This window comes from Embiotoca jacksoni, unplaced genomic scaffold (genome assembly GCF_022577435.1).
Source record: "Embiotoca jacksoni isolate LCO1_2020_lvr unplaced genomic scaffold, fEmbJac1.0.p SCAF_21, whole genome shotgun sequence".
NCBI classification, from domain to species: domain Eukaryota; kingdom Metazoa; phylum Chordata; class Actinopteri; family Embiotocidae; genus Embiotoca; species Embiotoca jacksoni.
The window spans coordinates 7,661,603-7,685,892 of NW_027185352.1; the positions used below are offsets into that span (position 1 = coordinate 7,661,603).

At 40.5% G+C, this 24,290-nt stretch overlaps 1 protein-coding gene across 5 annotated transcripts in view; it reads left to right on the forward strand.

The window, feature by feature from the left end:
• The window catches only part of LOC138202570 (ninjurin-2-like), a 36,505-nt gene extending 15,694 nt beyond the window's left edge, over positions 1-20,811 (forward strand). Inside the window, exons 2-5 of one of the 5 annotated variants that reach the window (XM_069156697.1) lie at positions 15,220-15,356; positions 16,258-16,337; positions 17,156-17,345; positions 18,623-18,713. In XM_069156697.1, coding sequence (XP_069012798.1) covers positions 15,220-15,356; positions 16,258-16,337; positions 17,156-17,325 — 387 coding nt within the window. In that variant the 3' untranslated portion in view covers positions 17,326-17,345; positions 18,623-18,713. Of the gene's footprint in view, positions 1-15,219; positions 15,357-16,257; positions 16,338-16,617; positions 16,819-17,155; positions 17,346-18,622 lie in introns of those variants that run through there. The other 4 variants (XM_069156700.1, XM_069156701.1, XM_069156698.1 and 1 more) reach the window with 4 other exon arrangements.
• Positions 20,812-24,290: the final 3,479 nt, after the last annotated feature.

The following is a 24,290-nucleotide window of genomic DNA, read 5'->3' on the forward strand; positions in this document are numbered from 1 at the left end:
TTTAGTCGGCAGTATGTTTTGTACGGGCCCAGAACTTTGCATATTTTTATTTGATTTATTCCTATTTGAATTATTAAAGTACGATCATATGATGATTCCAATCAATAGAATTTGGCATCAAAAGGATGCAATGTCACGTTTCTGATGCTAGAAAAATAATGATCAAAGAGCCAGCAGGGCATCACACCCCGACGGGGAACACACGCTTGCATCCGTGCGTCCGAAAGGCTCCAATAAGCAGTTTATCGGAAGTGGGCCGTATTTTCGCTGACGTCACCTTTTTCCTTTCTCTTTTTGGGTAAACAAACAGTTTTATGCAAACATACAGAACAAAGCAGCTCATTAGCCTCACTCTTATGTTTGCATATTCGGATGGCCCCTATGTCACGAAGTACAGTAGCATTGCTGCGAACACTACAAGGTCAGGTTCAGTTTAACAATAACTGAAGGCTATTTTAAGAATATTTTTCGAATTTTTGAAGGGAAATGTTTAACTATCTCACGGTCCCCAGCATTTCCCTCTCATATGAGCAGTGAGCTGCAGCAGCAGGTCGGCTGTGTTTAGAGACGGCATTCCTCCAAATGGAGGGTCTGACAGCAGCGAGCATCATCTGCTCCCTGAAGTGTCCCAGTGCAACTCACCGTCGACCCCCGGCCTCCTGAAAGACGGGGGCGAGCAAACGAGCAATTTGGCGGCAACGTTTCGACATTGTTATTATTATTATCGTTATCATGGTGTCTTTTGTCACTGGAAAAACGACTGGCGTAAATTGTGAAGAAATGTTACCTTCCAGCATTTGTGACGCTCGTGTTCACAGAGTGACTGCTCCTTCTCTGACAGGTTAAACACCACCGAGATAGACGAGGAACTCCACATCAGTCTGTCCGCTGTGCAAACATGCCGGCCCTGGACTCATAACGTCGAGCAGTATATTTTTACCACTTCCCAAATCATGCTGGGAGGGGGTGGGAAGACTTTTTACATGCCATTGTGTCATGTACCTGGAGGTTTCCTGTGATTGCTGAGCATATATGTTTGTTCTGTTATTTCCTAATAACTCACTCAGTGGGGATTTACCTTCTTTTTGGGAACAAAAGGTAAATTACTATCAAGTGAATCATTAAAATTTTAGGAGCAGAAACGCAATTGTGTGTGTGTGTGTGTGTGTGTGTGTGTGTGTGTGTGTGTGTGTGTGTGTGTGTGTGTGTGTGTGATAAAGTATTGAGGAAATATGATTCTTGAATCTCTTTGACCCGAGTCAACTCTTGAAAACAACGGCAAAATATTCAAAATATTATTCTATAATATATTCTATATAAGAATATTCAGAATCAGAGTCATGTTTAAGTTTTTTTGCAGTGTGTGTTTGTTTCATCCAATCAAAATCGTACAGCATTCTGGGGCAATCTTTTGGATTTGGACTAAAATCATTAAAAAAAAAAAAAAATTGCCTTTTCTTGACCATTACAGTTCCTCCATACTTAATTCTTCTTGGATTCTTCTTCTTCTCTGCCATCTCGGCGTGTTATAGCCTGAAAAACGTGATTGAGTGTAAACGTGTCTGTGTTTGCTTCGTTCACAGCCGCCAATTCTATTCCAATTCATTTCTAGGATGTTAGACGAATGCAGAATGTGTTTGAATGAAGACACTTTTACCACGTTTGCAGTAAATTCTTCCAAAGTGTGTGAAGCTGCACTAGAAGGTCATACTTTGATGCTATTTGTGTGACTCTCCTGTCATTGTGATTGGACCCACAGGTCTGGTCTGACTGAGCTGCACACCAAAGAGGTTTACTTTTTGGTGTGAAGCGCGTGATGCAACTCTCGATCTACATACTTGTCATTCCTGCTCGTCAACACTGAACTTCACTTTCAGAGAAAGCGCTTTAGAGACAGCAAGGACATTTTCTGTTTACGCGTGTGTTCGCAGCGTCGCCATGACGGCGTTTAGTGCGTTTCGGAGCACGCCAAGGGTGCACACGCTACCGGCGTGCGACGCGTACCCGTGCCCACCCAGCACGCACAGATTAGTGCACGCGCGCACGCACACACGCCTGGCGCACATTTCTTCGGCGGTATTTAGCGTTCCAGATGATCCAATAAGAGGAAGCAAAATACGTCAACTTCTTGTGCAATAGACTCTCGCGGCACGACTGACATCAGAGGAATAAGCAGGTGTTTCTGGACTCTTTTTCTCCACACACACACACACACACACACACACACACAGACACAGACACGTGAAAGTCATAGTTCAAGGCAGTTTAGACTTGAGCGAAGTTGTAAAATGCGATACGGTGGAAGAAAGGAGAAGCCACCTCGTTGTAAAAGAAAAGCGTTAAAAGTGCTGCTCTCGTCAGTAGATTTTGCTGCAGCGCCCTCGATCGAGGCTCTCGACCAGCCTCTTCAGAGTCTTCAGGAAGTTCCTGCACGTCGATAAAGCCGAGTTACAACGAGAAGAAATGAGTCAAATGTTGCGCGAGGAATAATTTATTCTGTTTGATTCTCCAGTTAAGTTTTGTTTTGAAAAAAAAATACAAACGCTACACTGTTCTCTCGCAACAATAACCCGCATCTGATTGGCCACAAATTTGATGGACATATTTACTTCTTCTTCTGTTCTTCTGTGTCACACGTCCCTGAGAGAATTGTGCAACACTGACAGAGGAACGCGAAAATAGATGTGCTCTACGCAAAGAGAGGCTGAGAAGATGAGGTGGCAGAGAAGAGCATGGGTGTTGCAAGATTAATTATGTGCATGACATTCACGGTTATGATTTTCAGGTAGATAATTATTCAGCATTTTGTGAACAAAAGTCCTTCAGTGAAGAAAATATGTCTCAGAATGCCTGATGATGCCTAATGAGGCTTAATTAAAAACATAAATGGAAATTAGGGAAGGAGGCAAAAGAGAAAGTGATGACAAGAAGGCACACAGAGAGGAGCAGCTCTGTGTTTAGTTTAGAGACACACACACACACACACACACACACACACACACACACACACACAACTAGAGATCTGCACCTGAAGCCATTGTCAAAATGTCACTTTTGCCTGTAGAAAGATTCTTTTCAAAACTCAGACAATTAGTGAGCTCAAATTTTAACAAAAAGATTTTGTGCTTTTTTTTCCTTTAACGGATCATTAGGGTTAAATATAGTACATTTGGTCTCGTGTTAAAGGTCCATCATCTTTATTCTTTATTTTAACATCAAGGTTTGACAGGGTGAGAAAACACAGCAGTCAGACAGACTAAAAAAAATACGCCAGATCACTGAAAATTGAGCATACCTGACCTTTGCCAAAAGCTGTAAGTTCAGTGCGGCTGGTGGTTTGTTCAAAGCATTTATAATTGTCTGACGGCTTTTGATTCTTATTCTTTAAAACTTTTATTTTACAGTTGTATATTGCTGCAATTTCTAGATGTCTTCGATGTAGCCGGTACAGACTCGTGTTTTCATGAAACGCATGTGTTCAGTGTGTCGGATATACGGGGGATCTATTGGGAGGAAATAGTAAATAGTAGTCGTATTTATGTTTTCCTTAGTGTATAAAATGACCTAAAACTAAGAATAACTGTGTTTTCGTTGCATTAGAATGAGAACGTCATATCGACATATACAGGGAGCAGGTTCCCTTTCATGGAGCCCGCCATGTTGTCCTGCCATGTTTCTACAGTAGGTCATTAGGGACAAACCAAACACAGACTCTAGAGCAGAGGTGTCAAACTCATTTTAGTTGAGAGGCCACATACTGCCCACTTTGATCTCAAGTGGGCCAGACCAGTAAATTCATAGCATAATAACGCATACATAACGACAATATTTCTCTATGTTCAAATCATTGATGAAGGTTTTTGGATGATAAACCCTATTTTAAGGTCTTTCTACAATAAACTAGAAACATAAAGACCAAAAACTCAGCTACTGTTTATCTGCCTGGGCTCTCCTCTGCAGATTCCCCAGCAGCGAGCGCTGCTGCCTCCGGAGCAGACGTCACATTTACGCTGTTTTTGAAGCAATTACTGGATCGATTAAAAAAAAATTACAAAACATTTGTACTCATAAACCTCCATATTCTCACAGAAATGCAATTTATGTCTTTCTGTAATTTTCACACTTAGCAAAGTCAACCGGCGGGCCGAGCTGGACCCCCTGGCGGGCCGAGTTTCGCGGTGAAAATAGATTCACTTGCACGCTTGGATGGTTGTAAAATACCTGGAAAGAAAACAAATTGTTTAAACCTTAAAAAAATAATATGTTTTGGTTCAAAACAAATTGACACACCGTCTTTCCCTGACTCTTAACCGAGTGCCAAAACGGACCAATACAAATGTTGAATAATGCTCTAGTGATGACAAGCGGATACTGTACGGCAACATTTAATATTTTTGAGCAAAAGAAAAAAAAAAATACATGTTGTCAGGGACCACGCCGTCCCGATGCTACGCATTACATCATTTCCTCATTATTTTAATAAAAATATAATCCAATCGCAATCAAAATTTGCTGTTGCAATTTAACTTAATAGAAATGTAACGTGTACGAGACGGGGGCGCGCCCCTGGACGCCCCCGCGGGGCTGGAGGAGGCAGCGGGCCGACTTACCGATACGAGGAACTCCGCTCCATCATGTGATTATGGTCAGGAATGCAGAGAGTCAACTGATATTAGATCGCTGCCACCCGTCCTCTCCGGCTCCCAGATGGCAGACGGGGCCCCTAATGCTCTGTAGCAGTCAGATTTAGGTGCTGTGGTTGTTAAGGAGTCCTCTGTGTGCTTCCTGGGGTTTCATGTGCGAGACACGTTCTGGGCTTACTTCTTCTATTTGTCTCTTATGTGTCATGTTAAATCATATTTGAACTCTTTTACGTTGTTTTCTATCGTTGCCGTGCGCGGGCCTGTGCGTTGGCGAGCGTCTCGCCACGGGCGGGGTGATGAAGGGGGGGGGGGGGGGGGGGGGGGGAGTGAGAGGACAAAGGTCGAAGGTGACTGGGGTTCTGTGAGTTGATTTATCTATTGCCACCATCTCTCTCTCTCTTTCTCTCTCACATACACACATCACTTTGTATTTCATTTCTAAATGTTATTCAAACGTGTTCACTAATAGGCGAAGCACTAGACATGAAGTCATGAATGATGTAAAAGTACAACGCTACAAATATAAGCATTCAATAACTGTGAGAACAGTTAATAAGTATTATGAGCAAAATCAGGGGCAGATCTACAAGGGGACAAGAGGGGACAAGAGGGGACAAGAGGGGACGGCGGCACGGAGGCTCCCAACCTTCCTTAAAACTGTTCAAATGACTGAAACAAACAAGAACACATCCAAGTAAGAACTTCAAAATATTTCCTATTTAAAGTGACTTTAGCGTCAGTGGTTAACACACAAGTAATTAACATTACTTGTTTTTGTAAAACTACAAATTATAATATAACTGCAGTCTTACAAAACAGGAGATGGACATGTGATTTTAGAGTTAAAAAGTTTTAAGAAAAAAAAAGACAGAATTACTTTCTGGAATTACCTTGAAATTCACCAACATTTTCCTGTAAAATGTTGCTATCAAACTAAATAGCAAACCGTGTATATTTACGATGTGTACGAGACGTTGTCTTCACCATCCAAATCGGCATTTTCTTAAAATAGAGAATAAATAAATGGACTCTGCATCTAATCTATGTTGGGGGGGGGGGGGGATCTATATGATGAATTGCAAGTTTTCACAATAATGCTGTGGAACGGCGAGATTGTGGCCCCTCAAAACAAAAAACAAACAAAAAAAGATGCATGACACACCGGTGTTAAACTCTGTTACTTTTCAACAATGTCCATATTCACTAATAATGTTCTGGAAACTACAATGTGAGTTTTTGTTTAGTTTTTTTGTTGTATGCCGAGTCTTTTCTTAATTTTTTTTTTGTTGCAGACATGAATGTGAACTGAAGGTGCTCGAATACACGCATATATTTTTATGTTTCTATTCCTGCATTCGCTTTCCCCTCACCTTCACCTTTACCGTAAAACCTGCTGACCCATCCTATAAATCTTGACCCCACGAGTCTTTCAAACAGACCTTTCCAGGAAGTAAGGACCAAAATAAACGTGCTACGAGCAACCTTCTACAAGTTCGGCTTGAGTGTAATGATGTCCTGTGATTTTGTGTCGGACTGGACGAGGATGATTTATGAGATTGTAAATAGGAAAGGGGGAGAGGAGGCAAACGACAAGAAGGGAAGGATCAAACGGATGCATCCGGCGTGTTAAAATGACGGGCGAGTCGACTCGGCTGCGTCATAAATGACTGAACACGGGACACGTTCATCAGGGAGACGGATCACTGTGTGGAATTTGGGCATTTGGTCAATGGCCCGGTAACCAAGGAAACACGTTTCCCACCTCAACGTAAAGACGAGCGTCATCCTCGCTGACATGAGAACAAAAACGGTCACGTCGCAGCCTTTTAAAGATCGTCGTCTCGTGGTATTTCGCCCATTACAGGCCGGTCAGCAGGATGAGCTGTGCCACGGGCCCGAGGTCAAGGGTCAATTGCTCTTGGGTTGCAAAAACCAACTGCGCGTGTGTGTGAGCGGCATGCAAATGTTGCGCGTGTGCCTGTGCGTGCGCAGATAGCAGCCTCCTCAACGTCTTCCTCAGTGTCGAAGCTCACCTGGTTGTGCGCATGCGTTGGTGGATTTTATCCTCCGTCTGTTTGTCTCTAAACGTGCGCCTGTTCATCGACGGGTCCGCCAACCCGCCTCTCAGAAACAAACCCAGGAAGTGTTCAACGGGTGATGATTGGCGGCTGACCGCTCGTTCATTTTTTTTACCTTTAAAAAGCAGAGGTTTTTTTTTTTCCACTGCTCACCCCGAAAATTGGAGTTTTGCAACGACGACACGCAACCTTGATATATAATGACCATATAACATTGATACGGCAAACATGTGAGCAAACGGTTTCCCCGTCCAGCATTTACATTTCTCTCGAGTTGTGTTCGTTTCCATTCGAGTCCAATATTCACCCTCTGTTTTTTTTTTATCTCCGTTTTGGTCTCAACCATCACTTGAGGGAAAAGACGGATCACGAAATGACCTCAACCTCTTAACCCCGTGTCACGAGGAGGCGGCACGTTATATGTTCAGAGTACAATGGAAGCAACACCGATGGGAAAAATCACTTCGACTCCGTTGTCCTAATGCAGCTTTAAAAAGGTACAATTTTAGATGTTTTAGTTTTGGTTTATTGGTGGCTCATTATTATTGCTGGTGATAACAGCAGATATGTTTTAATAATATCAGTCCAGAGTTCCACTTAAGTAACAATGCAAACACGCAAAGAGCATCTATTCTAAAAAAAAAAATGCAACAGAAGAAGAAGAGTAACTGGTGAAGACAAACAAGCCATGAACTGAGAAGATGAAGGCATCTTTGGATTCTTATAATTAAAAAAAAAAGATTAAAAAAAAAAGACTGATGACGATCAGCATATGTGCATGTTTCTTCTGAAGTCTTTGGCGTACGTTGGCGGTAGCCTATCTCAGGCAGCCTCTGACATTAACAGTTGAGAATTAGTCAAATATTGCAAAATGGGGTTTGATAGCATGAAATCATACATTTATACATGTGGGACCAAGTCTGCTCATGGAGACAGACCAACTGACCTGTGAAGTGTCCTTAGAAAATCCTTTTGGAATAGGAATTGCATATCTACGACAAATTATTGAGGTTACTGAAATGAAAAGTTTCCCATGTCTACTTTTCTCTCCAGCGTGCTTCTGGTTCTATGAAAAAAAAAGAAAAGACTGAGACATCTTTTCAGCCAAAATCATTTCAGTAAGTGGTAACTGCAGCCATTAAACCAGCAAAAGAAAACACTACTCATCTGTGTCCCTGTCTTCCTACTTCCCTTCATGCTGACTCTTCCTCTCTTTGCGTCTCTATCTGTTTCTCCTCATCTGTTTTCCTTCTTTTCTCCTACTCCCTCACCCTAAATGGCAGTTACATAAAAACCAAACAGAAAGATGATGCCTTCAGGCAAAGAGAGCCTCGGAAAAATGCGGGAGGAAAAAAAAAAGAAAAGAAAAGACAGTCGAATACACCAGCAGTGAGACGGACAGTGAAAATACAGCTAAAAGAGCTCCACTCCTAGTTAGGTTTCCCTTCTTATTGGCTATTATGGTGACCAATCAAAGTCAAGGGGAGGAGCACTTCCTGCGAAGTCAAGGGGGGCTTCCCATGTGGTCTGGTGTGTGCGTGTGTGTGTGTGTGTGTGTGTGTGTGTGTGTGTGTGTGTGTGTGTGTGTGCAGTTAGAAGTGTAAAGCATGCTTTCTGCAAGCATGGCTTTGTTTATATTGTTGGAACAAATGTGCACACCAAGTGTCATGGAGCAATATATTTTTGTGTGTGTTCGATACAGGTATGGATACGGTAGGTATGTGTTTTGTGTACACGTGTGTGTGTGTGTGTGTGTGTGTGTGTGGGTTGTGTACATTATGTGACATGGCCCTGTGCCCACGGTTGGGGATCATTGAATTTCAGGAATGGGAGTTTTACAAGGACTCCGGATTTCTGGGAAAAGTTTCCTGTATAGAATACAATCTATTAAAAGCAGTCAGGAAAAAAAAAAAAAAAAAAGAGGACTTCTGTTTAGTCTACGCCCACAGCTCAACGCCATGCAAGGAGCTTTATTATTAATATAAATACGACTACGTTCTATGATATACTAATTAAAACATTAGCCTAAGATGCACTACTGTGTTAGCCAAGACAGGAAGCAGCGCTGGGCTGTCGGGCAGCCTGACTTTGACCCCCTGACTTTTCTTCCAGCACCACCCGTGGGGTTGACGTTTTTGTTCCTTACTGAAATGATCCAGCCAATATTGGATGGATTAACAGCGACGGAAATATCGATGTCGTCTACAGAATGAATTGTGATCTTCATTTCCTGCATCGTCATGAGCTGGTTTCCTGTTTTACTCCTCGGTGAAATACTGAATGTTGACATCTACCAGATGAATTGGCACCAAACACCACACGTCTCCTGACTTTTAACTCTCGGGCCACGATTAGTTTGACATTTGTTTTTTGTTTTTTAATGAAATGTCTCAGCAACTGCCACAACATTTGGCACATACTGCACATTTATGTCTCCCCACTGACACGTTGTAATATCTTTGATGATCCCTTGATCGTTCACCTCGGGCGAATCAAAATGTCAATCAATCCATTGCTTTTGGTTCATGATCAAACATCTGCACAACAAAAAGACATTACCACTGAATGCACTATTTTAAATGTCTGACCGCAGACAACTCTTATTTAAAACACAAAAAAAACAATGACAGTATACTGTAAATGTGGTTGTTTTTTTTTTAAATATCAAAACTTTTAAACTTAAACAGAACAACAACACAAAGAAACTTTGACTTATTTAAATGTTGTTGATATAAACCATCTCATCAGGTTGACTGATAAGTTGCACAATAGAATATCCCAACTAAGACTTAAATATAATAATAATTTTAAAAAAAAAGAGTCTGTAACACTAATTCTTATTTAAAAATGTCCATCTCACCTGTAACACAAACTTATTTCACTACCTGGGGCCTCCGCGCGCATGCGCACTAAAACTTTTTTTTTTTTTTTTTTTTTTTTTTTTAAAGTAAAAACCAAAAAGTTGCAACGGAAAGTTTTACTCACAGAGCTCAGCGTCGGTCCTGAAGGAGTCCTCCGTGAAGGTTGAAGAAAACACCAAGTTCACCTCAGTTCAGTCCAGAAACAATCCGAGCCGCAGCTCGGCGTCCATCTTGGAAAACAAAAAAAAACGTCGATAAAAAAATATCCTGCCGTTGGCTTCAGTAAACAAACTGAATTCTCCTTAGAAAGCACACGAAGTCCTTTGTAAGTCAGCGATACGGTCCTCCGACGTGAAGTTCACTTCACTTCACACGGACTCACGTCAACGATCATTCGTTTAAGTTAGCGAACAAACACTCGCTGCTCTCTTCCGCATCTCTTCCGCATCACTTCCGCTTCTCAGCCAATTACCGCAGGTGACCCACTCAGGGCCGCTTTAACTGACCAATCACACCACAGAGCTCAAACTAAAGGAACATTCCGTGTACTCGAACGTCATTTAACTATTTTTTTTTTTCCTGACAAAACTACTTTATTGAGTTAATCCGCTTTTAATAAAACAAAAATAAATTTACTTTAACATTTTGGTTCTTATCTTGTGTTTTTCCCCTCTCTTTATTTGAAGCTAAATTGATTAAAAAAAAAATAACTCCCCTTTCACGTTACATTACATTAACAATTAGATTTGTTTCAATAATCTAATAGTTGGTCTTGAAAAATAATACTTTGCAGTAAAAGTGAGGATGCTTTCAAAAACAATTTCAACAATAGCTTTTATCAATTAGCTTCAGCCAATGTGCGCTAAACAGTTAAAACTCAAATCAACGTTTGGTGCATATTTAAAATAGCACCAACCTGAAGGTAAACATCTAAACTGTCAAACAATTTTCTACAGTATATATACTGTATATAAAATCCTGAACCGTGATTACAATCCCTGCAGGAGGGCTCCTTAATGACATTGTGTATTTGAAACATTTGACTCTTAGATAGCATCATCCTTTCTAGAATATCTATGTCAATTCACAATAAGCATTCCTCCCCCTGTATGTGTTTCAGCAGGGAATCTGACATAGTAAATGTTTTTTGAGAGGTTTGCATGACGAATATTCTTTTTCAATGGTAGATCATATTTTGAGAGGCTGAAGTAAATTGCTAAACAATCTGGACTCTCAATGCTGATTTCATGATGCGTACATCTACATCTATAAATAATCTGCGAGTCCTGGAAAGCGGAAAAAAAGAAAAGAAAAAAGAAATACCTGCACAACAGGGACATGATTCCCTTCAGTGATTTTTCATCTTTCATGAGCACATTGGGATGCATTACAGTGAAGGTACATAACAAAACGTAAGAAGCAATGAAAGATAGTTTTAACACCCCAAAAATAAGGTAAGCAAATGAGAAGGAAGTGTAAGTCATTCCTCAAAAGCAAATGTCAAGTCGACCGGGGACCTTCATGATGGAGCCGCTCCGAGGCCAGCTGGTTGTAATTCACAGCTTCGGTGGGTAAATGAGTGTAACCCTGCTGACGTTCTGCATCTACTCCATCAAGACGCTGCTGTAAATAAGACCTTATCTCTCCCTCCCCGTCTATTGAAACAAAGGCTAAAATAATAACTTGTGGCCATATTTGAATAAATCAAGATAAATGCAGATTAAGCACGATAAAAGCACAGTCAGCACATTTAGAGAGACATTACACTAAGTGAACACATATGGCCTGTAAAAACTGTACAGGACATTGCAGTGTTTTGGATGTGCAGTGTGTGTGTGTGTGTGTGTGTGTGTGTGTGTGTGTGTGTGTGTGTGTGTGTGTGTGTGTGTGTGTGTTTCTTTTGGCGGAAAGCCCAAGGCTGATGTTGATAAAGTGTGACCACGGGTCCCCAAAGGAGAAAAGATGAAAACATACCAGAATACATACCTTTTCTCCGTCTATTTCTAACACTGTCTCTTCTTTTTTTTTGTATCACTTCTTCACTACACTTTCTGTTTTTCTCCCTCTTTTCATACTCTCTCTCTTTTTCTTACTCCGTTTCAGTCTCTCTTACACACTCAGAAAAAAACACACAAAAGGCTGTGGTACATGTGTTCGTAGTGTTTTGACAGTCTTGCAGTTCTAAGAAGCGCTGGATAGTTTCTTGGAGATTTACCCAGTCTGGCTCAAACTGTTCTGTAACACGGGCTGCGTGGGGGGATGAAATCACGATTTCCAGCACAGAAACAGCACATCACGTGGACTGGTTTGATGGGAATCACAGAATCGGGACAGGTAAGCCGTCAGCCGCAGAGAGGTGTTTAATTCGATTTCAAATGATACCCTGGGATTAGAGAACATCTGGATAAACTGAAAGGTGCAGGGAATATAAAAACATGCCTTTCCTCTTCGGTAAAAGGAGAGTTTGTTTTGGTTTGTGGAATTCAAAGAGCCCAAAACTTTCATCTGGAAATGTCTACAGCTGGCTCAAGAAATTACGGCACGGTTAAAAACCACAGACCTCACATGAACAGTCAAGGTGAAAAGCATTTGTTACCAAAGTGTGCCTGGCAAGTCGTAGTCTCCTCGCAGAAGGGAGCGTGCGAGTACTCACCAATGGCTCCTGTTCTGCATGAACGGAGCGTGGAACCGTGATGTGCAAGGAGCAGGGTGAAGCTGTAATCTTCGCGTTACGCGCGCTTTTGTGACCGCTGGTACGGGCGCACCTGCGATTTCACCGCGGTTTGGAAACCCCCAGCAAAGAGCACACATCAGAATTGGTGTCAAATATTTGGCGGAGAGAAACTTGTGCGTTTGAACGTGCTGTGAGAAGCTGTGGTGTTGGAGGATGATCGCACCACTGCTCAGATCATGTGTAACTTTCCCTCGGACACCTCGGAACATCACAGTTGAACTCAGAGTTGACAGTCTGACCCCGGGCGAACAATTCACGGTGCACAACCTCCGCAAATGTCAGAGAAAACCCACCTGGTGGCTCTTTGTTTCATTGCTGTTGGCTTTCTGAAGCATTTGAAGGTTCAGTGATGCTGATTTCCGGATTTCTACACATAATTTGATTTACACTCTCTGCAGCAACTAGAGCAGTCTTTGAACTTTATGATCCACCTCCATGAACAAAAAGTCCGAGCAACACAGTAGGTTTTGTGGTGCAAACACTGTCAGAGTACGAGGAAGACACCAAAACGAATGAACTCGGCCTGCAGGAACGCTGTGTTTACGTCCTGCTTAGCGTCATTGTGTGTCTCTTGTCCACAAGTACTGGAGGGTTTCCATGTGTGCATAGACAGCAATGAAAAAATTGTGTGATGATGACTGTTGAGTGTTAAATGTTGTCAAACATCTCGGTGTTCTGATGACTTCAGCAAGGCATGGTTAAATTCCAGGGACCATCTTTCCTGATTTAATCCGGGTGTGACGAAGATGTAAGTAAGTTACGAGAAGTATGACAGAAGAGAGCTGCAGAGACAAGAGTTCATACCCTGCTTACTTTTGCACCTTAACACATCTGGCTAGTTTCCTGTGTAAAGTGGGTTTATCTTTCAGGCTCTTGGTTTTTGGAAAGCTATGTTAGGTGGTTTCGGACCACTTCGTTAACTTTCATTGTCATGGTTACACTATTAAACAAGTGGTTAAGTTTGTTGAATGATTTGGTCATGCTTTTACAATAACATCGTTGATTGTCAGCTTAAACTGAGAATGTATCAGTACTCTGCTGTGTTAAGGTCCAGTACTCTACTCAGCTCAACTGTACTCGCTTTTGTAACCAGATTTCCTTTTCCACTGCAGATTATACCTCCCTCATCACAGCAATCAGTGTCAAAGCCACAACGTTCAAAATTGACTTTAATTTTTATAAATTTTTATCTGTCTATTTTTTTGTTTTGTTTTATTTAAAGGTCCACTGAAATGTGGCTTCTTAAATAGATGTTACTTTTTTTTGCAAAGTGACACATGGTCTGTCAGTATTATGGCACCGTGTTGGTGGCTTGGCCGTCACCATTTGCCTGTTACTGTATCACAAGAAGCCACATTTGTGGTCTGATCTGATATAAAAGCATGGCTGAGGCTATTTCCGGTACAAATATGCAATTGAATACATGTTAGTTTGTGGCTGCAGAAATCTTGACAAAGTCATTGACCCAAAACCAGAACTGTCGCAAAGTGTGCCGACTGTGGTTTTACATCAAAAACACAATGCAGGAATTTCATTTTCCTGAATAAGGAGCAACAGAGAAGGAGCACCACACAAACACAAAGGATTTACTACAATATATAATATGAAAACAGATGCAGGGCACACAGACAAGCTGCAGTGTTGAACTATTACTGTGCATGTACAGTGTCTGTGTTGTGTTTATTTTGGAGCTGCAAATCACATTACAGCACAATGAGGTCATAAAGCACAATTTGTCCCTAATGTACACATGTCTGACTTTATGTAGTGATCTATGTCTTCCTCGTACATTTCTGTTACCGTGCAACCTAAAGAAAAACAGACAGATTCGAGCCACACAGACACAGCCTGAGGTAAAAGGATCCATTTGTGGACAGAATACTTTAATCTATAGCTTAGTCTTAAGTAATCCAATATGTGCATCTGCAGTCCATGGTCTGTCACAGGGCAATAATTACATTTAGAAAATTTTACTGTCGGACATGTGCTGTGAGTCATAAATTACAGCCTTATGTAATGATGTTTAATGTTTTCTTTTACTTGTCTTCTCTCTTCCTCCCGCTGCGCGCACACACACACACACACACACTTTTTATCGATAAACTAAATTGTTTCTATTCACTTATTTTCTGCTTCTCTATCAAATGAAAGTCCCGGGGACAGATAAGGAATATTTCACTCACACACAGACGGTCGATATCTAAAAAAACAACTGACGTGCCTCAAAGTGCATCTATTTTGTCGTGCCTAAAAGAAAATCTGATATTTAACTGGAACACAGACGAGAGACGCCTCAGACGACATCAAATGTGATGAAAAATCAAAAACAAAGATGTATTCAGTGTTTGTGTGAAAAGAGTTCATTTATCTTTTGATAGTTCACAAAAACCGTGTCAGATAAACTCCATGCCTTGACTTTCCCATTTCCCCATTTGTGGCTTGAATTTAGCTACAAATATACAATCGATTAGATAACATTATGAAGAATAAATATGACATTTAATACACTTCATCTTGTCACGTTGAGTCCTGGCAGTAGCTTGTAGTGGTATTATTGTACTTTGCTGCCCTCTCGTGGTCAGTAGGCTTGCTGGGTTTAGCTCTTCTGATTTGGTTTCAGCTGTACTGGCTTTGATGAAGGCTGTTTTTTTTTTTATTGAGTGTGTTGAATTGCTCTTGAATGTTACTGATGACAGACGTCAAAAACAGATCATTAACCAAACAAGAGGCATAAATGCCTCTCTAAAAGGACCATTATTAGGGTTGGGCATGAAATGTTGTTATCGGTATTCTGATTGCACTTTTTTGTTGGGTCCCACTTGTCTTTAGCACTGAGAGTAGAAGCTTAGAGTGGGAATGAAGGAGGGAATGGATGACTTGAAATCTGTATCTGTTTGTTTCAGGGAGGTTCAACCTCTAACCTCAACATGAACCTGTACGCCACAAAGAAGACAGCAGCTGAGGGCATGTTGGACATCGCTCTGTTCCTGGCTAACATCACCCACATGAAGACCGTCATCGAACAAGGAGCTGGATACAGGTGCAGCATATGTGTAGCGAGATAAGGAGGCTTTCACACCTTATTTGGTCCGGATCTTCCGACTTTTCCATTAGGTGCAAACCTCAATAGCAGGTGTGAAAGGTGCTCCGGACCACAATCCACACCAAAAGGCCAACATTTCTTCAGACCAAAAACTGAGCCATGGATTGCTTTGTTTGTTTTTGGTTGGTCCAGACTTCTGGACCAATTACAGAAATTTTTGCTGTTTCGGCTGTCATCACCTATTAAACAGTAGAATAAGAAAAATAACCAAACTAAATGTCAAAATGAGCTGCAGTAGAAAATGGAGAGACGAGGAGACAAAGTATTTAACTGTAATTCTGTCCTACCAAGAAATCAAAAGGTGGCAACCAAATGAATGGATTTTTCTCCATTCAAATTCAAAAAAGGCCACCAGCCCAATTGACAAAATGCCATCTAAAAACCAATCAACGTCAAGTGTAGGGAGACGAAAGCCCACATCGGTGATACGAAATAGGACGTAAGTGTTTTTGCAAAATTGCAGTGTGCAACGAAGCAAACCGGATCAAGTGTACAACATAATAAAAACATGAACAATGGTTTGGACCGTGGTCGGGACTCTGAGGTGTGATAAGTGTGAGAGATAAAAAAAAATAAAAAAAAAAATAATTTTTTTTTAAAAAGGGCAAAACTATTAAACTTAGTATGTAAAGACTATTTTCAGTGTTTGCAAAGTTCTTCCGCAAATTCTGTTAAAAGCACAAACAGACAAAGAAAATCAATAATCATTTTCTGTAATTGAGCTGGTACAATTAAAAGTTGAATTAGGTTTCAAGGGCCAGCTGGCTCCTTCATCACCATGGTTACTGCTGCCTCAAACAATAATCATTCAACCTTACATTTTTCTTTTGATTCTCAGGTACTACGCCGCAGTTCTGACACTCATTTCCTTCTCGCTGGCTCTTCAGATAGTGGCTGGAGTCCTGATCATCATAATCGGTGAGGATTACAAAATTAGTCTTTTTCAAGACCTTCAATGTTTTTAACCAGTCATATTAACACACTAACTCACTGACACATTGGTTTGTTGTTGAAAATCTGGGGACTTTAGATCAAATCTACCAGCCACTGAACATATTTTCTGTGCAACATGAAAAACAAACAACAGCAAGATGATGGAAGTAAAAAGATTGGAATATCTCTCCGCGTCTTTTGTGTCGTCTCTTGTTCTTGTTTTGTCGTTATGTTTGGTGTGTGTTTGCACATGTGTGTGTTGCAGCCCGGCGAGACCTCAACGAAGAAGCCAACCAGAAGCGCCTGGACGGCCTTAACAACACCACGATCATCCTCATATTCCTCATCTTCGTCACCAACATCTTCATCACCGTCTTTGGGATGGAACGCACCGGCCTCTTTCCCAGGATGCATTTCTGACTTTCTGACGTAGGGAAAGATTCGAGTGTGTAGACAGAGTAGGAAAGTAAGAAAAGATTCTGACTCATGTGACCAAAGTGGTCACACAAACAAACAAACAAACACACACACACAACACGCATCAGTGTAACTTATTGTTCTACTCACTTACTAATTGACTACAGCACAATTGCACACTGATCATTTTATCCAGTATGAGTGGACTGGGCTAAGGGACCAACTAGATGTGTGTGTCTGTCTCTGTTTTTCTGTCTGTGTGCTTGTGTTATCTGTGTGTGATGTGTGTATGTGTCATCCACATATGTGTGTGTGTGTGTGTGTGTGTGTGTGTGTGTGTGTGTGTGTGTGTGTGTGTGTGTGTGTGTGTGTGTGCACGCGTGTAGCTCGTTTTGAGTTTACCCTCCTCCCCTCTTGTCGGCGGTGTTTAAACTTCCTAAACAATCTGGTCACGGGCATCATCTTCCTCACCCTCATCATCAACATCATCAAAGCTGCCTTCGGCACACAACGCAGCTGCTTCCTGCGATGGCTATTCCAACGCTTCGTTTTATGAGACACAGTGAACACGCGCGTGTATGTACATTAATAAAAGTTAAACACTCTATTGAAGTGGTAACTTGTAGAATTTATTTGTGAAAATCCATGAAAAGCTACTGTACATGCGCTGCGATTAGCCATAGTGTAATTCTTAATGCTACCATCAGATGGCGCCAAATACCAGTCGTTTAAAATTCTACACAGACTGACTTTAATCTTTAATCCCTTGAGAAATTGCTGTTTATTACTGTCGTATGACGCACCTTTACACTTCTTAGCATGCACACATCTCCTTTAACATTTGTAACCTCTGAGCTAAACATTGAAGATAACTCCTAGTGTAGAAATAATAATTAATAATTAAATATTCATTCGATAGTTCGATGAGAATATTCACCAGGCTCCTTTCTGTTCAGTAGTGCAGCTATAGCCAGGTTAGGTTATCTTATCTTAGCATAGACAGGGAAACCCAGCTTCACCTCTATAAATTTGTGAGTTTCAGAGGAGCTGGTAGGCAGATTTTGTTTCTGCCAGACGGAGTCGGACTCATTGTTTTCGACCCGGTTCCGCTCGTTGTGCTCTGGTAATAAAATCCCTCCGAGGTGCACTTCTTAAATTATCACCTCAGGGCATCAAATATTGCTGTTTTGTCTGCTGGCGTCCCAGTGATACGCACAAGAACCTGAAGATTTAGGCACCAAAAACCACGTGATTAGATGTAGTAAAAGATCAGGGTTTTGTAAAACGTGACACGGTCACAGTTTGATGAGGGTTAGGCACTGAAAGTACTCGGTTAGTTTTAGGAAAAGATCATGATTTGGACTCAAATCAATATTTTTATGTCGGCTAACTGACATGGAAGTTACTTTACGTGGATTACGCAAATACGCTACGCTACAGACATGATTTTGATGTTCTCGTTTAACTCTTGGCAAGAAAACAAGAAGCATATTTCTCCAAATTTAAACCCATTAGCCGCTAGATGTTAGCTTTAAATCTCTAGTTGTGAACTGAGCTCTTCCAACAATACGTTGCTCAAATTAAATCCTTTTCAACTTGCAAGGACAAGTTGAATAAATGTACACCTGTTTATGTAGTCTAGTTTTGAAACCAGACAGAGGCTGGAGGGTTGCGTGAGCGAACTACATTTATTTACATTTCCTGTTTGTTTGCATGTACGGTGTAGTCGTGAGTGTATGGATATGTGAGTATGCAAGCATCAACTGTCTGTGTGTGTGTGTGTGTGTGCGTGTGTGTTTGAAATGTTTGAAATTGTGTGTCTGTCTGCATGTGTGTGTGTGTGTGTGTTGTAGCCCGCAGGGACCTGAATGTGGTGTCCAATCAGAAACGACTCGACTACCTGAACAACGTCGCCACAGGCGTCATCTTCGTCACCACGGTGGTTAACTTCTTCGTCAGCTTCTTCGGCTCCAAGAGGACCGGCTTCTTCCGCTGGCTGCTGGCTCGACTCCACTTCTGACACCCTTCGAGGCCACAAATGCACGCACACATCAAACACATTGACGCACGCATCGCACTCATCATCACACACTTTTGCATCGATATTTAATCTGCACACGCAAACATTTGCGAGACACATTGCTGAAAAAGGTTTGGGCACTCATTCTGACAAAGTTGAGACAAACAATTCACAAACAATAAACTATGGATGGGTCATGTGTATTGTATTATCAAAGAGTACATTGAAAAAAAAAAAAAAAATCAATCCCTTGTTCTTACCGACTGCTAGTAATGCATCACTATTACCAGAAGGTGGCGGTAATGCATCTAAAAGCTGTTTGCCGACCACAATTAAAGAACAAATAGAAGAGAAGATGTTTTTTTTACCGGGCGCCGGTAAAACGTGTGTGGTGCTGTGAGATTAATATTTATCGCTGAGTAATAGTTGAATAGTTCCCTGCAAATATTGAATTGTATTTTTGCTTGAAATGCCCATTCCTAGTTTACACATCACATCGTATTATTGTTCAGATTTTGAAGGCTAAATTTAGACTATAATCCAACTAAAATTCTTTCATTTTAACCAACTGTAATGTAACTTATTTTATTTGCCACAATAATATGCTTGTGCAAAAAAAGTTTTTCATTGTATGTATTTCCACCTGTTTATATTTTACGTGTTTTTCTTCTCTTGTTTCATAATTGTTGAAATTATAAAAACATTTTTTTTCAACACATAATTTTTTTTTAAAACCCGTTTGAAAATGGTTTTAAGTTCCAATGCCAGACAAACAAACAAAAAAAAATCAGGGTCAATAAGTCTTTACACCTTCTCCTCCAGAAAGTTGAATAAATGTGGTGATTTAACAGAAACGTATGCTTATTGTGTTTTTGCTGGAGATTGTTGGATTTATGGTTATTGGTGGTCAGCTGGAGTGAATGCAAAGTAACAGACTGGACATGAAATGGTCTTAATATAACAAACTAATGTATAGTGTGTGTGTGTGTGTGTGTGTGTGTGTGTGTGTGTGTGTGTGTGTGTGTGTGTGTGTGTGTGTGTGTGCAGTGTGTGTCCAGACTAGAGCCCAACTGATCCTGGATTTTAGGATTGGATGCCAACTTTAGGAAGTAAAAAAATATATCGATATATGGACTGAGATGTGGTTACCAAACAGTTGCGACAAAGACATGTAATGGAGGCAACATATTTTACAGTTTAATGACTTTATGGTCCAAAATAATGATATCTGTGCACTAAATCAATTTAAAATTATATATTTTTCCATTATGTTCTGTAAAAAACAATTTGCTTTATCGGACATCATCATCATTGATCCTGATGTATCTTTGATGGACCAATTTCGGCTTATAAAATCAGTTGGGCTCTAGTCCATACATGTGAAGATGACAACAAGGAGGAAGTAGGCTACATTTTATGTTTTGTCCATTACTTTTAAGGGATTAGAAATGTTTTGCATCCTGGCCAAACCAGAAGTTTCTGTCTATGTCAGCACTTGCTGTAGTCTGAACCTTTTCTTTCTCTATTCTGCACGTGTATTTGCGCTTGTGTGTGTGTGTGTGTGTGTGTGTGGACACAGGCCGTCGGGACCTGAACAACTCCACTCTGCAGAAGCGTCTGGACTACCTGAACAATGTAACAACCATCATAGTCTTCATCACCACAGTCCTCAACTTCTTCATCAGTACCTTTGGCATGCAGCGGACTGGACACTTCCCATGGCTGATGATGCGTATTCACTGATACACACTGATGTGCAAATGTCTGCTAACTATAACACTGCACTACCGACACACTCGCTACAGCTCGTCACATACATTGGGCATAATTTGACTAGTACATGTGCAACTTGGCCATCTGTTTTAATAGATCTCTTGAACATTCCTTACATTTGAACATTAATGTATTCTTAGTCAATACTATTGTCTAATTTGTTGAACTTTAACCCCGGCCATGCAAAGGTACACAAGATTTCTCTCTACAAGTGTTCGTCACAGCAGTGAATAAAAATGTTCCTCAACACTTTGTCTCTCAGTGTTTTACGCAAGTTCATACAGCACTTTGATTTGAATGGGGTAGGCCCTCTGTTGTACTCATTTTCATAAGCCAATGATGTCAGTGACAGTGTCAGTGAGTCAGGATCACATCAGCTTTTCTCATTTCAGAATGAAAATCACCTCAGAAATCACAAAATCAACAACCTGTCAGTCAAAGAAGAAAAGGGACTGTTGTAATTCTTCTTCTTAATGTAGTTATGATGTTTTATGTTGTATTCAAACTTGAAGATGATCCTGGTGACATCATCAGGGCTTTCTTTTCAAACTATGGAAAAGCTTCCTCCAGAACCACAAAGGACATGATGCACCTGCACCTGTAAAACTGGAGCAGTGGCCCTTTAAAAGGCAACTTATTACGAAAATGTAATTCTGCAGCAGTTCTTTAAAACCCTGATTGCACACCGTGTGAAGCCGCCTGCTGCCTTGCACTGCTGCATCATGAGCCCTCTCTGATCCACTTTTTTTCTTCACTGACAAATAAGGACTTATGACTCAGATGTCACCTGGACTCGCTCGCGCTGCTCTGAAAGGTGCAGAAGGAGAATAATAAAACATGAAAACACAAATAAAAGGTGCCAGTCGTTGTAGTTGCTGCTTGGGTAGAATCTGTCTTCTTCAACCAGCTGATACATCCAGAATAAAGTTACAATGGCCAGGGTTGTAAATTGTCAGCTGCTTGTTGTACACGGAGATTTGCTATTCAAGACATGCCCATCTCTTTATCATATAAACTGCATGAGAATATTTGGTGTACTGGCTGTTATTATTATGTTTGAGTCCATTAAGTCATACATTTTACTTGTTACTCACACATGTATCCCTCCTAAAAACGACAATCCATTCTTTGCACATTTTTTTTCATGCACAGGGTAAACATACAATAGAACAGGCATTGGTCAACTCAACAACTTAATGTTGAGTCAGCAGTTTGGGTGAACTGACCCTTTTGATCACTCACAGTCAGGGTTTATTGCTCACAGCTTCTGTTTGGGTCTGATAACAGCAGGGTGGTGCTGCACCGATCTTTCCTTCCCAAGCCTTGCTCAAGATGAAAACGTTAAACTAACATGCATGATTTTGCATGTTTTGTGGAGTCAGGCATGCTAGTAGTAACTTTTTTTTTTTGTGCTCATGCATTGTTGAGGATCCTGTGCTGTACAAGATGTTCCTGCTTAGTTCATTACAGTTTGTTAATTTTTGAAAATATGATTGTTTAAGTTGTCTTTTTTTTTTTAAATAAGGATGCCGAATGCAGAAAATGAAGTCTACAGTTGGAATGGAGCAAATCGATAGATAGATAGATAGATAGATAGATAGATAGATAGATAGATAGATAGATAGATAGATAGATAGATAGATAGATAGATAGATAGATAGATAGATAGATAGATAGATAGATAGATAGATAGATAGATAGATAGATAGATAGATAGATAGATAGATAAAATAACAGTAAAAAATATTAAATATAAAAATGCACAGTATATACAATAAAATAGAATAAAATAAAATAGAATAGAATAATTAAATTAAAACTAACTAAACAATAGGGCAAAGTTTTTTGTTTTTTTTATATTTAAACAACCAAGAAAAACAGACAACAGACAACGGTGTTATTGTTGTGTGATGGATTTTGCCAGAGGTGAGTTATTGTACAGTCTTATTGCAGTGAGCAGGAATGATCTCCTGTATCTGTCCTCGTGACAGCGGAGCTGGAGGAGTCTTTTGGAGAACGTCCTCCTCTGTCCCTGCAGCAGGTGGTGGAGAGGGTGGTCAGGATTATCCAACATGGACAATAGTTTCCTCAGCGTCCTCCTCTCCACCACCTTTTCCAGGCTGTCCAGATTGCAGCCAATGATGGAGCCGGCCTTCTTCACCAGTTTGTTAAGTCTGTTGGTGTCTCCGGCTCCAATGCTGCTCCCCCAGCAGACTACTAGAAGTACAGTTCACTGGCCACAACAGATGGTAGAACATCTCCAACATCTTGCTGCACACATTGAAGGATCAGAGTTTCCTCAAGAAAAAGAGTCGACTCATCCCCTTCTTGGAGAGATAAAGTCTGAAGGAGGCGCTACTGCAGTCAGGGCAGATCCTTCTCGGTTTTAGTAACTTTTTCCAGGAAGAGGCGGAGAAGATGGAGGGAGGGATTATGTCATTCCCCAGAAATGAAACTGTGTGCCTGAGCTGAAACTCTTTCCTATTTGTGTTCACAGTGGATACAAAGATCTCGGCAGGTAAAGTTGAGCTACTCTCATTCTCTGTCTTTTTCTTTATCTTACTGAAAGACACTTTCTGTTCTTCTGTTGAATTTATTAGCTGCTTAAATGTCAGTTCAAACATTTCTGCAGACCGTGTGCAAATGATAACTATTAACAACAATGAGATCATTATAGATATAGGGATGTAGTAAAGCTTTTGTTTTGGCCATAATTGTTGAGACTAAAAAGCCTGTGGTGTTAGATTTTGGATATCATAATATCATGATATGGTTTAATTGTTGTCTTTTCCTGGTTTTAAATGCTGGATTACTGTAAAGTGATGTGATTTTAAACACTTACCAGACTGTTTTAACTGTTCTGTTATTTCCCTTTACCAAACAAAGTCATTATATCCACATCACTGACGATTATTGATTAAAAATGTCTTTATGTAAATATTTTTTTAAAAGCACCAACAGTCATCCCTACAATATTGTTGTGATATCGAGGTATTTGGCCAAAAATGCAGTGCTAATTATATTTCATCGATCTTGCCCAGCCCTGATAAATCTATCCATACACTCTGATCTTTTTTTTTCCTGATGTCAGCGTCAGAGGAATTATTTGTATTTTTCATCACGTTGAAGTTCTTCATAGTTTACCAGCTGAGTTTAATTGACTACAGACGTTTCGTTGGGTGATTTTCCAAAGGAAATTCTCCCTGTGTTACAGATTTAATCAGTGTAAGTGGCGAGCCTGGTAAGAATGCCTCTTAAACTAAGTCCTGACAAAGCCAGTCAAGAGTTATTATAGGTCAAGTGCAGTGGTGAAAAGTTAGGAACATTTGTGTTGTATTTTACTCGAGTATTTCCATTTGATGCTACTTCATACTTTCTACTCCATTAGATTTATTTGATGACTTTAATTACTCTTCAGGTGAAAATTTGACACAATGGATATTGTAATAATCTTTTAAAATACAAAATTAAACCAGATGTTTTAAAAAAATGTTGACTTCTGATGTCTTTCAACAATCAGTGCAGTCAGGGTCACATTGCAGATGTCTCTGAGGTTTCATTTAAGAAGACGTACTGCAGTTTAATTCACTGACCTGAAATGACACCAAGCAAGATGTATATTAACTACTGTACGTCAAAGAAAAAAAAAATACTTGACAATTCAAAATAAAAGAGAGGAAATTTGCGCGTTAACTTCCGGTGTTGTCATAGCAACATGCACATGCCGC